General features: G+C 35.5%; 1 protein-coding gene across 1 annotated transcript in view; it reads left to right on the forward strand.

The window, feature by feature from the left end:
- The window catches only part of PHF6 (PHD finger protein 6), a gene marked incomplete at both ends in the record, with an annotated part of 45470 nt that overhangs the window by 9847 nt on the left and 20618 nt on the right, over window positions 1–15005 (forward strand). The window contains 2 exons of the mRNA XM_079727076.1: window positions 4093–4226; window positions 4501–4544. Coding sequence (XP_079583202.1) covers window positions 4093–4226; window positions 4501–4544 — 178 coding nt within the window. The remainder of the gene's footprint in view (window positions 1–4092; window positions 4227–4500; window positions 4545–15005) is intronic.

Below are 15005 nucleotides of genomic sequence, written 5' to 3' on the forward strand. Positions count from 1 at the left end.
TAGAGATCTCCTGTACAGCATGATGACCGTAGTTAATAATACCCTATGGTATCCTGGAAATTTGTTGAGAGTGCATTTCTGGTGCTTGTACCACATGCACTAAAAAAAATGGTAATTATATGGAGAGATGGATATGTTAATTAGCTCAACTCTAGTAACCATTTCACTATGTATATGTATATTAAAACATGGTGTACATCCTAAATATATTTAATTTTTATTAACATTTTTAAAAAAGATAGTATGATATGCAGACATCTATAAGAGTCTCTTTTTCTAATCTCCCCATTTTGGAAGAAGTAATTGATTATTGAAATTTATTAGGTCTACTAGGTAGCAAACTGAACAGAGGAATAAAAGTAAAAGAAAAATCATTAACAGCAAAGAAATTTTCACCTCACTTCTCTAAAGAACTTGAAATCAGGGTATAGGCAGGATAAGCTGAGAATTGACATTTATACCTATATTGAAGACAGGAAGTTGGCCTTCAACAGAATATTTGATATGTGGGACGGACCTTTTTTCAGGGAGGAGGAAGTCCGCCATTGTCCTTGAGAAATGTGTTCCTGTCAGATTAACTTTGATTTGCCCACATGGAGAGCAACCTGGCTACAGTGCAAGCATGACACGCGTTCTGCTGAGGGCCCAGTAGGGCCTATGACTGATTGGAGGGCAAATGTTTTGTGTAAAGAGGAATACAGGATAACATCACTCAGGTCCAACCAACTGGTGCCTTGCTGTGTCAGGGGGGCCCGTTTTCCTATTATTCTACATTTTTTCCGATAGAAGTCCTCTTTGTTTTATTTTCCATAATACTTATTTTTTTAAAGAAAAGTATACTAGCCACCTATCTAGTTTCTCAGCTTCTTTAATTTTCTTTTTATCTCTTTTTGATTCTCTCTGCTCATTCTGTGTCCCTTCAGTTGGATTGTTCTCCTCAATTTCACCTTTCCAAATCAGACTTTTAAAATATTTTTAGATGTATTTTAAGATAATTATGTCAAGTCTGCAGTTATTAGAAACGTGAATGAGAAAAAAATATTCCATATGATATTAAAATCTTCAATAACAGAGTAACCTGAGTTGCTGTAGTTAACTGGTTATACTTGGGGCAGATTTGAATTTATAACCAGCCAAAACACATTTTGATATATTTTGGGCACTTGGTTTCCTTCTCATTCTCGATAATTGAGTACTACATGGTTAAGTCACAGTGTTTGTCTTCCAAAAAACTCGTTCTAGAAGCACTTGATGGATAAAATCTATACATTTATAAAGATAATTTGTCATACAAGGAAGTAAAATGGTAAGAGCCAAAATGAATACTCTATCTTAAGTCCCATAGGTGTTCAAGTAAAAAGAATTATTTCAGGTGTTGCAATATAGTAGTGATATCTTGAACATAGTAGTGTTCCCATTCTGTATTCATAGGTACACAAGCAGATATACATTTTATATTTAGTTTTATTATGGACACTTTTTTGGTATTTTCTTAGTACTTTGCCAGAATTTCATATACAAGCAGAAATACCTGCTTATGTATGAATGCTGCATAAAATAGATCCTGTGAATTCTAATTAAGAAAAATTCCTACTCCTAGCCTTGAGAAGAATCTTCCACTCTCTGAAAACAGTTTTATTGGGATATCTTCCTCTTTCTTTTCTTCCTTGAGATAAACTGACAAAAGTGAGAATAAGCTTTTTCTCACTTAAAAAAATTTTATTTGTTCTGAGTTGCTGTAGTTAACTGGTTATACTTTGGGCAGATTTGAATTTATAACCAGCCAAAACACATTTTGATATATTTTGGGCATTTGGTTTCCTCCTTATTCTCAGTAAACTGAGAGATGGGTATTGAAATCATTTGCTAGAGTATTTCCAATGGTTTTTAAATAATTTTTTGTAATTTCCCTTTTGTAGAAAAATCAGAAAATATAGGAAATGATGAAGAAAACCAATCACACACAGATAGTCACTCAGCATTTTGCTATGTTTACTTCCACCTATTTTCAAAGAATATATGTTGTAAACATAATTAGCATACCTAACTTTGTATCCTGCTTTATTTTTTCACTTAATGTTATACATAAACCTTTTCCCATGCCATTAAAATGTTTTTGAAAAGAGTAAAGAACATTCCTACATATGGTTGTACTGTAATTTATTTAAACATTTTTCAGTGGTTGTTTTCCACAGGTGGTTTTACATTTTGGGCTATTCCAACTCTGCAGTGAACATGATTGCATATACACCATTTAAGTATGATTTATTTTGTAGACTAGATTAATTCAAGGAAAATTACTGGATCAGAGAGTATAAACTTTTAATAAGTTCTAAGATAAATAAGGCAAGTTGCTGTCCAGAGAATATACCAATTTCCAGCAGTATCTGAGGGTGCCCATCTCACTGTGTTTGCCAGTGCTGAGCCTCTACAGGATTTTTAACAGTACCTCTCCTTTTATTTTTGCTTGCTCGTTGAACTCAATGATTTTTTTCAGAATGTACCTAAGCAAACACATTTTTGATGTAATTTCGAAATGAGCTACTTGCAGTACAGTTCTTAATGAAGTAGTGGTAATGTTAAATTTATTAAGTTAAAAACCAAGTGACAGTATGTACAAAATTACATAGAAAAATACTTTCACGTAAGCATAGCAACACTGTAATGGTGTCTACACTTGGTGAGTATGAGCGATCTTTTAATTTTCTTTGTGCTCTTTGGTGTTTTCCACAATTTCTATAAGTCTGTGGTTTTTTTGATAAGAAGTATAATTTACTAAAATAATAGAACCTCATAAATAAGTTGTAGTACAAATGCTCCACCTCCTCAAGAATTTATAAGCCACCCAAAAGTATTTAACAACTTTCCCTGCTTGATAATTTGGCAGTGTTTCTTTTTACAGTATTGCTTTGAAGTTTCTGTATTTATTTAAGGAAGTGGTGTATTTCTTTCGCATTAATAATGGGCACTGGCCATCATGTTTTCTGGGAAGTACCTGTATTGAGAATGTTTGTTTCTGACTTACATAGGAGTCTTTTTTAAACGATAGCTTGAATGAGAGGTTGAGTGTTTGACTTGCTTAGAGAAATGTAAGGCATTTTATTAGAATTTACATTAGCCTCTTGGTACACTAAAATTGCTTAGGGGCCAAGTAATCCAAAAATTAGGATGTTCTTTATGTTAAAATTAATCAAGAGGAATAAGAACGTTCCAAATGAGGCATCTAGCAACCAAGAAACAAATGAACAGATTTTAAGATTTACCTTACTGTGAATTTATTTTTGCATGGCATTTATAGCTTAGGAGACAGCCTGATTAAAAGTCCACTCAGTACAGTATACTATGATATGTTAATCAAAACCACTAACAGTCATTGTTATGTACTTAAAGAATTTTTTTCTAAATTTAGACATGAGCTAGTTAAACAGTATGAATTATCCAATAAAGTCAGAAGGTAAGGTATATTAAAATATGTTGAATCTGTTTTATCTGTTTCCTTGAATTCATAATGTGAGAGGTAAGTAACAGATTAAATTAAAATAGATGAGCATGTTTTCACAATCAATTTGACATCACAAAATATTTTTAGGGCTCGAGGTATTTGAAAATCTACCTAATTCTTTTATCTTCTCTCCTTCCCTCACTTGAAATTGATTTTACCAGGTTCCCAAATAGTATGTGAGTTTTTTTCTAAAAAATCTCATTGATAAGTGGAAATGTGAAAGAAATTTTTTTCTGGAATGAGCCATTTTCTCCAGTTACTCATTTCCAGGAAGATCTGGATTGTGAAAAGGTCTACAGCTTACATTCCTGATTTGCAACATTTCAGATTTTCTCTTAACCACAATGAACCAATAGATATTAATAATATTCCATTAATTTTGTCATAGTTTAACATGGGAAAAATACTCCCAGTAGAATTTGATTTGAATTATTTCTATGTGAGAAAACAAGAAAAGTAGCATTATTAGTTACAGAAATTTTCAATAACCAATTTGTTTTCCTTGACAGAGATTTGATATGCCTCTAACCTGATTTCATAGCCATAGCAAAATCACACACTAATAATATTATTTTATTGTTTTCCTGTAGATGTGTTCTTTGTGCCATTGTCCTGGAGCTACAATTGGTTGTGATGTGAAAACATGTCACAGGACATACCACTACCACTGTGCATTGCATGATAAAGCTCAGATACGAGAGAAACCTTCACAAGGAATATACATGTAATTATTTAACTTCTCTTTTAGTTTTTTTTAAACAGTCATACTTTCTTTAGGCCTTTGTAAAAATTGTTTCCCATTTCAAAGCATTTCATCACCATCGTAAAGGGTGTTTTTGGTAGGGAATTTAATGCTTAGAGAAATGGCATAGAAAGTTTAATGATAAGGTTTTTGGAATCCAGCTTCTGAATGGGGTGAAGTGTACTGCTCATTCTTAATTTGAAAAATGAATTTGGTTTGTTTACTTGGTAATTTTTAATTTCTTCATTTTTTGTAGGGTTTATTGCCGAAAACACAAGAAAACTGCACATAACTCTGAAGGTACGTTATTCAGCCACTTTTCAATTTCAAGAGGAAATTTGAGTAAAATATGAGTGAATTATACTATATTGACTTTTACCACAAGACATATCTTAATATTGAATACATTTTGAAGAATTAAAAGCATTCGGGTGCTTTCTTCAGTAGCATGTATACTAATATTGGAACGACACAGAGAAGATTAGCATGGCCCCTGCGCAAGGATGACATGCAAATTCGTGAAGCGTTCCATATTTTTCAAAACATTGTAAATCATCTATACTTCAATTAAAAATAAAAGAATGCTTAACCCAGTTCCTGCAGAGATTCAAAGCCTTTTGAAAGCAGTTTTATTATATCTGTACATTAATTCCCTTTTTATTCCTATTATTAAGGTTTATAACTAAGATATTTAAGGAGAGAGAACACGTTCTGTTTGCTTTTAAGTTTAAGCACTATAAAAATTACTCAAGTTATGAATGAACCATAATGAAGGGGAAAAAAGAGAGAGAAGCATTCAGATAAACTAATGTACATAGTGAAAAAGATCTGAATTTTTAAGAAAACTTTTACCCCAAAATTCTTATGAAGAATATGTTGAGAATGTATTTATCTTTAGGGGGAAATGATGCTAGTGGTTACGGATTTCTGTGTTTAGGTAAGTATGTTAGTAGATTGTAAAGGTAATAATTAGAAACCTTGCTACTGTCAGATAAAGAAAACGTGAACTGGGGATACTAGTGCATTTTGTGATAAACAGGCTTTCTGTTAAATTTTTATTCACATTGTAGTACTTTTTTTTCTTAATACAGACATGTTCATAAGAGGTAATCAATTTTAAAATACAAAGTTTTAAAATTGTTTTATAGTTTATTTCCACTTAAATTTATACAAAACCAGGATAGTCATGTTTATGTATAGTTAGCCAAGCTGTAGTTGGTCTTTAAAAGGTATGGGAAAGTTCTCAAATTGAATTCTGACTTGTTTCAAACCTTTTCAAACAGATGGTTTTGATACTTTTACTAGTATCAAAATATAAAAAGGCTTAGATTTAATCTGAGATTGTTCTATCCTTCCATTTAGATTAGAGATCTTTAAAGTTTTTGTTAGCTTCTGAGAACATGTTGCTTAGAATTAAGAATGGTTTGAGCCTGTTGTTTTAGGAAGTTGTTGCTTTTATAAAGACTTACCTAGTTATCAGTGTTGCCATATTAAAATCTGTGGCCCTTTTTGATCTCTTAGATCTTGGTTTTATAATACAAAATAGTATTGTTTCCCCTTCACGACCAGATTAGTCTAAATACTTCAGAAGTGCTGGTTAAAAATTCAGTGTTTAGCAAAAACTTGTCATTAAGGTAAACATATTGGACAAATAATAAGAACAGAATGTTTTTGAGGTGATAAAGTACAACTGATAAACTTTATAGTGTTTTCCTTCAGTTTTTTCCTCACTTAATTCTGTAATTGAATTGAAAAACCTTTCGTGAAAGGTTAAGAGTAAGCTTTCCCACCTTTCATTGTTTCAGGTTTTAACAGCGGATTTATTTGATTCTCTTCACAATTGTAGTGAGCATATATGGTAAGGAAAGGATTGAGACTTAATAATCTGACGAATACAAGTGTGTCAGCATACTGGGGCAGGATATTTGAGGGTGGCAACAATGATTAATATAGTCATCTTCCCTTTTATTCCCTCAGTTTCTGAAGCTGATAGTACCATCTAGTGGTAGAGATAAGTCAGTACAGACTACATAAAACAATTTTGACCACTTTTTTTTTTTTTTTTTTTTTTTTTTTTTTTGCGGTACGCGGGCCTCTCACTGTTGTGGCCTCTCCCATCGCGGAGCACAGGCTCCGGACGCGCAGGCCCAGCGGCCATGGCTCACGGGCCCAGCCGCTCCGCGGCATGTGGGATCCTCCCAGACCGGGGCACGAACCCGTGTCCCCTGCATCGGCAGGCGGACTCTCAACCACTGCGCCACCAGGGAAGCCCCAATTTTGACCACTTTTTGCTTTGAGAACCTTTTTAATGAGGAAGATCTAAATTCATACTTTTCAGGAGGGCTTTCCTTTTTTTAAGATTTTTTCATGTGGACCATTTTTAAAGTCTTTATTGAATTTTTTACAACATTGCTTCTGTTTTCTGTTTTGGTTTTTTGGCCCCGAGGCATGTGGGATCTTAGCTCCCCGACCAGGGGTCAAATCCGCCTCCCCTGCATTGGAAGGTGAAATCTTAACCACTGGACTGCCAGGGAAGTCCCAAGAGGACTTTTCTTTCAATATAACTGGCAGGAATACTACAATTCAAATTTGTGATACGACTGATTTGAATTTTGGGTTCAGTGTATAGTTTGGTAGCACATTTGGGTTCCCTGTATTATTGACATATGTAGTATGTTTATACTCATCTTGTAGAACATGAAAGCATAATGTTACAGTTTAAAAGTATGACAGAGTTTCTATTTATTGAATTTTGACTTTTACCACATTCATCTAGCTTGAATTTATTAGATATTGAGTGCTTTGTCAGAAACAGAACTTCCAATTATTTCATTATTCTAATGGGAAACATATATTCTAATTTATGGTGGGGGTTTATAGGATTGTATTTCAGGGACTGTCATTGAGAATTGTATGGCACTAATCTATACAGCAAAGAGGAATTGATACCTTCGGCAATTTCTTGATCGTTTTTGCCATTTGTGGCTCAGTATCTACTTTGCTAATACTTAAAACGATAAATACTATGTAATTCAGTCTGTCATGTCGGCTTGATATAATATGAACTGTGCTTTGAAATATTAAATTTGAGAATCTCTTTACCATCTCCATACTTTTGCCTTTTCCAGAATGTCATATAGTTGGAATCATACAGTATGTAGCCTTTTCAGATTGGTTTCTTTCACTTCGTTGGCCTTTTTTTTTTGGTGGGGGGGGTTAGTTGTTAATGCTTACAAGAAAGGATCCAATGGACAAGAGATTGAAGGTACAAGAAGGAGGATTCAGGCACAAGTGGAACAATTGCCCTGTGATAAGGAGGACCTTTCCACTGTAATAGGAGAGAAGGAAGAGGATAAGTGGTTCCTATCAGGTCTGTTTTCTCTGTGACGGAGAATGTAGGGAGAGGGGTGAGGTTTGGAAGTTGAAGGAGAGAGAAGTTGTTTTGAAAGAATACTTGTGAAGACCAGGGGAGGAAGTTTGCCTAGAGAAATGTAAAGTTTCCGGACTGAATTGGACCAGTTGAGGTTGGTAACCATGAATTTATAAAGTGATGCCACCAGTCAGGTTGTGTGACATTTCCTACAGCATTACAGGATCCTGGGTGTAGAATAGAGAAAGTATCTAGTTGGTTCATTCAGAATCGGAATTTTTCCAAGTGGGTTCAACAAAGGAGTAAAGGGATAAGGGAGTTTAGAATATTTGTGAGAGTAAAGAAACTGAAAGGAATTAATAGACTGGAGATCCTGGTAAGATTGAAGAACAGTGAGAATGAAAGTACTTGGGAAAGCAATCATCTGTGGTCCCAAAGTATGATATAGTGATTTCAGAGGTAGAATCCTTTTAGGTGATTATGAGGTATCTGGGTATGATTATAGGGATTAGGTGGTTGGTGGAGGACATCAGTGAAGATTAAGGAACTGAATGGCTAGGTGTTGCTTGGATTGTCCATGTGGATAGTGAAATCACCCAGCATGATGGGCAGGGGTCAGGATGGAGAAGAGGGCTGTGAGCTGTGTGCTAAAGAAAGTGATGTGTGAGTGGAATGATTGGGAGTTGGCAATTATTAGCAAGTAGGAGAGGAAGAAGGTAGCATAGTCTGTGGACCAGCAGAATGGACGTCATCTGGGAGTTTGTTAGAAATGCCTGATCTGAAGCCCCACCCCTGACCTACTTAATAGGAATTTAAACAAGATCCCAGGTGGTTTGTATGCATATTAAATTTGGGAAGCAGTGGTTTAGTTGAATGACATGGACCTCAGCGGTGCAGGGCTTTTTACAAGGGAATGGAGAATTAATGGCTCAACAATGCTGTCTAGCAGAACTTTCTGTGATGATGGAAATGTTCTATATTTGCACTGTCCAATATGGTAGCCACTAGCCACATGTGGTGATTGAGTGCTTAAAATGGTGTAGTGCCCTCCTATATGTTAGAAATGGACTGGAATAGCCAGAATTAAATCCTACATCTTATGTTCCCCCCCATTGGCCTGTGTTTAGATAATAGGTATATTCTTTACCTTTTTTAAAAAATAACTTAATTTAATTTATTTATTTATTTTTGGCTGCGTTGGGTCTTCGTTGCTGCGCGTGGGCTTTCTCTAGTTGTGGTGAGGGGGGCTACTCTTCACTGTGGTGCGTGGGCTTCTCATTGTGGTGGCTTCTCTTGTTGCAGAGCACGGGCTCTAGGTGCACGGGCTTCAGTAGTTGTGGCTCGCAGGCTCTAGAGCGCAGGCTCAGTAGTTGTGGCTCACGGGCTTAGTTGCTCTGCAGCATGTGGGATCTTCCTGGACCAGGGCTCAAACCCGTGTCCCCTGCATTGGCAGGCGGATTCTTAACCACTGCACCACCAGGGAAGCCCTTTTACTTTTTTTTAAAGCAATATTTCAAAAATGTCAAATGTTGGCAATAGCAAATAGCTTTAGCTTGTACCAGATGCCAGTCTGTATTTTGTAGAAGTACTTTAATATGATAATTTGTCATCACTAAACATATGACTACTTATAAGGAACTGTGATTACAAATGAATGGTGGTTCTTTTAAAATCATTTTCATTAAGGGTATTAAGGTCTTTGCATTAAATAATTTATATGGAGCAAAGTAATCTGTGAAGAGATAGAAAACAGTATCTAGAGTCGATGCTGGGTGTTAGATATTCACAGCAAGAATGTGTAGAATGTAAGTCATCATCACAAACATAACCTCAGCTCAGTTTAAATTCTTAATTGTAAGGAGCCAAACTTGTGGTTTATTATATTTCTTAAATTACCCAATATAGAATGTTTTGCATGGGATGGGTACTCAAGAAATGTTTGTAACTTCTTCATTTTCTTTGGCTTGAAACTAAGAATGGTATTTAACGTGTCACTTGTTTTTGGGTGACACTTCTTGTCCTGTAGCTTCTCTTGTGCCGGGTGTCAGTAGAGAAAGATGAATTAATAAAACAGGGTTTCACTCTGTGGGGAGTTACAGAATTTAGCAGCAGATATGTGACTAACTGATTAAAATACAGTGGTGATACATGGAAATACTTAGAGATAAAGGGGCATCATGTTTGCATCTTACTCTTTAACCTTTCAGAAAAAGGTATATGGATAGAGAGAATGAATGATAAAGTATATGTGGTAAGATATTAACATTTGGGTGAAGGGTATATAGGAATTTTTTTTACAGATTTTTATAAGTCTGAAATTAGTGATAAGTGCCACAATTACAGTCACCATAAAATCCCAGGTGTTCTGAGACAGTGTAAACAAATCAGGGACTTGGTGGAGCCCCTAATGTACAATTTGGGAGCTTTATTAGAGGTGTTTGTCAAATCATGTAACTCAGTTTATGTTTCAGGAAATAGTTATATTGGAAGTATGTTGAAAGTGTGTTGTCATTTATGTAGATTCAAGCCTTTGCCTGGTTTAATAGTCCCTTAATATTTTCTTTCCCTTGTTCTTTTTCTCTAGATTATGCTGCAGTTTCCACTCTTCATTACTTTTATTAAGTGGAAGTTTAGGGAGATTTTAATATGGCATCAAAAGTGTTTAAAAACCTTTTAAATTTAGGTGCATTGAATAGATTTATTAGGTACTGGAAAGGCAGTTTTGTACACTGGTTGAACATGGGCTTTGAATTCAGATGTATGTTTGAATCTTAGCTCTGCCACTTACTAGTCACGTGATCTTGGGCAAGCTATTTAGTATCTCTTAGAACCTTAATACTGCATCTGTAAAATGGGGATTAAAAAACCCCACCTTGTAGGATTATTGTAAGAATTAAATGAAATGATGCATGTGAAGCTCTTAGCAATGTGCCTGGCACATAGTAAGTTGCTCAGTAAATACTACATTCTGTATCATTATGGTTGTAACCATTACTCCTTGAAAACTCTACCTACCTCTCTTACCACTCATCTTTTCATGTGCTCTTCCTTGGAAGATAATAGAATTTAAACTATGTGATTTAACTTGGAAAATTTTAGTAATTTATTCAAACTGTGCTCTTTGCTAGAATTGACTCCATATTCTTTCTTTGATTCACCAGATTTGTTGACTACCCATGTGCAAAGTGCTGTGCTAGGCATTATTTACACTCATCTTTGTTGTAGCGCACTTTATAAACTGGCATTATAGGAAGTGTGAAACATACGCAAAAGTATGTTTGAAAAAAAGGCCCAATTCACAGTAAGATAGACAAGATGAAAAGGCAGAGGGCTATGTACCAGATGAAGGAACAAGATAAGACCCCAGAAAAACAACTAAATAAAGTGGAGATAGGCAACCTTCCAGAAAAAGAATTCAGAATAATGATAGTGAAGATGATCCAGGACCTTGGAAGAAGAATGGAGGCAAAGATCGAGAAGATGCAAGAAATGTTTAACAAAGACCTAGAAGAATTAAAGAACAAACAAACAGAGATGAACAATACAATAACTGAAATGAAAACTACACTAGAAGGAGTCAATAGCAGAACAACTGAGGCCGAAGAACAGATAAGTGACCTGTAAGACAGAATGGTGGAATTCACTGCTGTGGAACAGAATAAAGAAAAAGAATGAAAAGAAATGAAAACAGCCTAAGAGACCTCTGGGACAACATTAAACGGAACAACATTTGCATTATAGGGGTCCCAGAAGGAGAAGAGAGAGAGAAAGGACCCGAGAAAATATTTGAAGAGATTATAGTAGAAAACTTCCCTAACATGGGAAAGGAAATAGCCACCCAAGTCCAGGAAGCACAGAGAGTCCCATACAGGATAAACCCAAGGAGAAACACACCGAGACACATAGTAATCAAATGGGCAAAAATTAAAGACAAAGAAAGATTATTGAAAGCAACAAGGGAAAAACGACAAATAATATACAAGGGAACTCCCGTAAGGTTAACAGCTGGTTTCTCAGCAGAAACTCTACAGGCCAGAAGGGAGTGGCATGATATACTTAAAGTGATGAAAGGGAAGAACCTACAACCAAGATTACGCTACCTGGCAAGGACCTCATTCAAATTCGATGGAGAAATCAAAAGCTTTACAGACAAGCAAAAGCTAAGAGAATTCAGCACCACCAAACCAGCTCTACAGCAAATGCTAAAGGAACTTCTCTAAGTGAGAAACACAAGAGAAGAAAAGGGCCTACAAAAACAGACCCAAAACAGTTAAGAAAATGGTCATAGGAATATACATATTGATAATTACCTTAAACATGAATGGATTAAATGCTCCAACCAAAAGACACAGGCTCGCTGAATGGATACAAAAACAAGACCCATCTATATGCTGTCTACAAGAGACCCACTTCAGATCTAGGGACACATACAGACTGAAAGTGAGGGGATGGAAAAAGATATTCTAGGCAAATGGAAGTCCGAAGAAAGCTAGAGTAGCAATACTCATATCAGATAAAATAGACTTTAAAATAAAGAATGTTACAAGAGACAAGGAAGGACACTACATACTGATCAAGGGATCAATCCAAGAAGAAGATATAACAATTATAAATATATATGCACCCAACATAGGAGCACCTCAATACATAAGACAACTGCTAACAGCTATAAAAGAGGAAAACGACAGTAACACAATAATAGTGGGGGACTTTAATACCTCACTTACACCAATGGACAGATCATCCAAACAGAAAATTAATAAGGAAACACAAGCTTTAAATGACACAATAGACCAGAGAGATTTAATTGATATTTATAGGACATTCCATCCAAAAACAGCAGATTACACTTTCTTCTCAAGTGCGCATGGAACATTCTCCAGGACAGATCACATCTTGGGTCACAAATCAAGCCTCAGTAAATTTAAGAAAATTGAAATCATATCAAACATCTTTTCTGACCACAACGCTATGAGATTAGAAATGAATTACAGGGAAAGAAACGTAAAAAACGCAAACACATGGAGGCTAAACAATACGTTACTAAATACCCAGGAGATCACTGAAGAAATCAAAGAGGAAATCAGAAAATACCTGGAGACAAATGACAATGAAAACATGATGATCCAAAACCTATGGGATGCAGCAAAATCAGTTCTAAGAGGGAAGTTTATAGCTATACAGGCCTACCTCAAGAAACAAGAGAAATCTCAAACAATCTAAACTTACACCTAAAGGAACTAGAGAAAGAAGAACAAAACACAAAGTTAGTAGAAGGAAAGAAACCATAAAGATCAGAGCAGAAATAAATGAAAGAGAAACAAAGAAAACAATAGCAAAGATCAATAAAACTAAAAGCTGGTTCTTTGAGAAGATAAACAAAATTGATAAACCATTAGCCAGACTCATCGGGAAAAAGAGGGAGAGGACTCAAATCAATAAAATTAGAAATGAACAAGGAGAAGTTACAATAGACACCGCAGAAATACAAAGCATCCTAAGAGACTACTATAAGCAACTCTATGCCAATAAAATGGACAACCTGGAAGAAATGGACAAATTCTTAGAAAGGTATAACCTTCCAAGACTGAACCAGGAAGAAATAGAAAATATGAACAGACCAGTCACAAGTAATGAAATTGAAACTGTGATTAAAAATCTTCCAACAAAAGTCCCGGACCAGATGGCTTCAGAGGTGAATTCTATCAAACATTTAGAAAAGAGATAACACCCATCCTTCTCAAACTCTTCCAAAAAATTGCAGAGGAAGGAACACTCCCAAACTCATTCTGTGAGGTCACCATCACCCTGATACCAAAACCAGACAGATCCTACAAAAGAAGAAAATTACAGACCAATATCACTGATGAATATAGATGCAAAAATCCTCAACAAAATACTAGCAAACAGAATCCAACAACACATTAAAAGAATCAGACACCATGATCGAGTGGGATTTATCCCAGGGATGCAAGGATTCTTCAGTATATGCAAATCAATCAACGTGATACACCATATTAACAAATTGAAGCAGAAAAACCATATGATCATCTCAATAGATGCAGAAAAGGCTTTTGACAAAATTCAACACCCATTTATGATAAAAACTCTCCAGAAAGTGGGCATAGAGGGAACCTGCCTCAACATAATAAAGGCCATATACGACAAACCCGCAGCAAACATCATTCTCAGTGGTGAAAAACTGAAACCATTTCCTCTAAGATCAGGAACAAGACAAGGATGTCCACTCTCTCCACTGTTATTCAACATGGTTTTGGAAGTCCTAACCACGGCAATCAGAGAAGAAAAAGAAATAAAAGGAATACAAATTGGAAAAGAAGAAGTAAAACTGTCACTGTTTGCAGATGACATGATACTATACATAGAGTATCTTAAAGATGACATCAGAAAACTACTAGGGCTAATCAATGAATTTGGTAAAGTTGCAGGATACAAAATTAATGCACAGAAATCTCTTGTATTCCTATACACTAAGGATGAAAAATCTGAAAGAAATTAAGGAAACACTCCCATTTACCATTGCAACAATAAGAATAAAATACCTAGGAATAAACCTACCTAGGGAGACAAAAGACCTGTATGCAGAAAACTATAAGACACTGATGAAAGAAATTAAAGATGATACAAACAGGTGGAGAGATATACCACGTTCTTGGATTGGAAGAATCAACATTGTGAAAATGACTATACTACCCAAAGCAATCTACAGATTCAGTGCAATCCCTATCAAATTACCAATAGCATTTTTTACAGAACTAGAACAAAAAATCTTAAAATTTGTATGGAGACACAAAAGACCCCGAATAGCCAAAGCAGTCTTGAGGGAAAAAAACGGAGCTGGGGGAATCAGACTTCCTGACTTCAGACTATACTACAAAGCTACAGTAATCAAGACAATATGGTACTGGCACAAAAACAGAAACATAGATCAATGGAACAGGATAGAAAGCCCAGAGATAAACCCACGCACCTATGGTCAACTAATCTATGACAAAGGAGGCAAAGATATACAATGGAGAAAAGACAGTCTCTTCAATAAGTGGTGCTGGGAAAACTGGACATCTATATGTAAAAGAATGAAATTAGAACACTCCCTAACACCATACACAAAAATAAACTCAAAATAGATTAGAGACCTAAATGTAAGACCAGACACTATAAAACTCTTAGAGGAAAACATAGGAAGAACACTCTTTGACATAAATCACAGCAAGATCTTTTTTGATCCACCTCCTAGAGTAATGGAGATAAAAACAAAAATAAACAAATGGGACCTAATGAAACTTAGAGGCTTTTGCAAAGCAAGGGAAACTACAAACAAGGCAAAAAGACAACCCTCAGAATGGGGGAAAATATTTGCAAACAAATCA

This window comes from Hyperoodon ampullatus (genome assembly GCF_949752795.1).
Source record: "Hyperoodon ampullatus genome assembly, chromosome: X".
In the NCBI taxonomy this organism is placed as follows: domain Eukaryota; kingdom Metazoa; phylum Chordata; class Mammalia; order Artiodactyla; family Ziphiidae; genus Hyperoodon; species Hyperoodon ampullatus.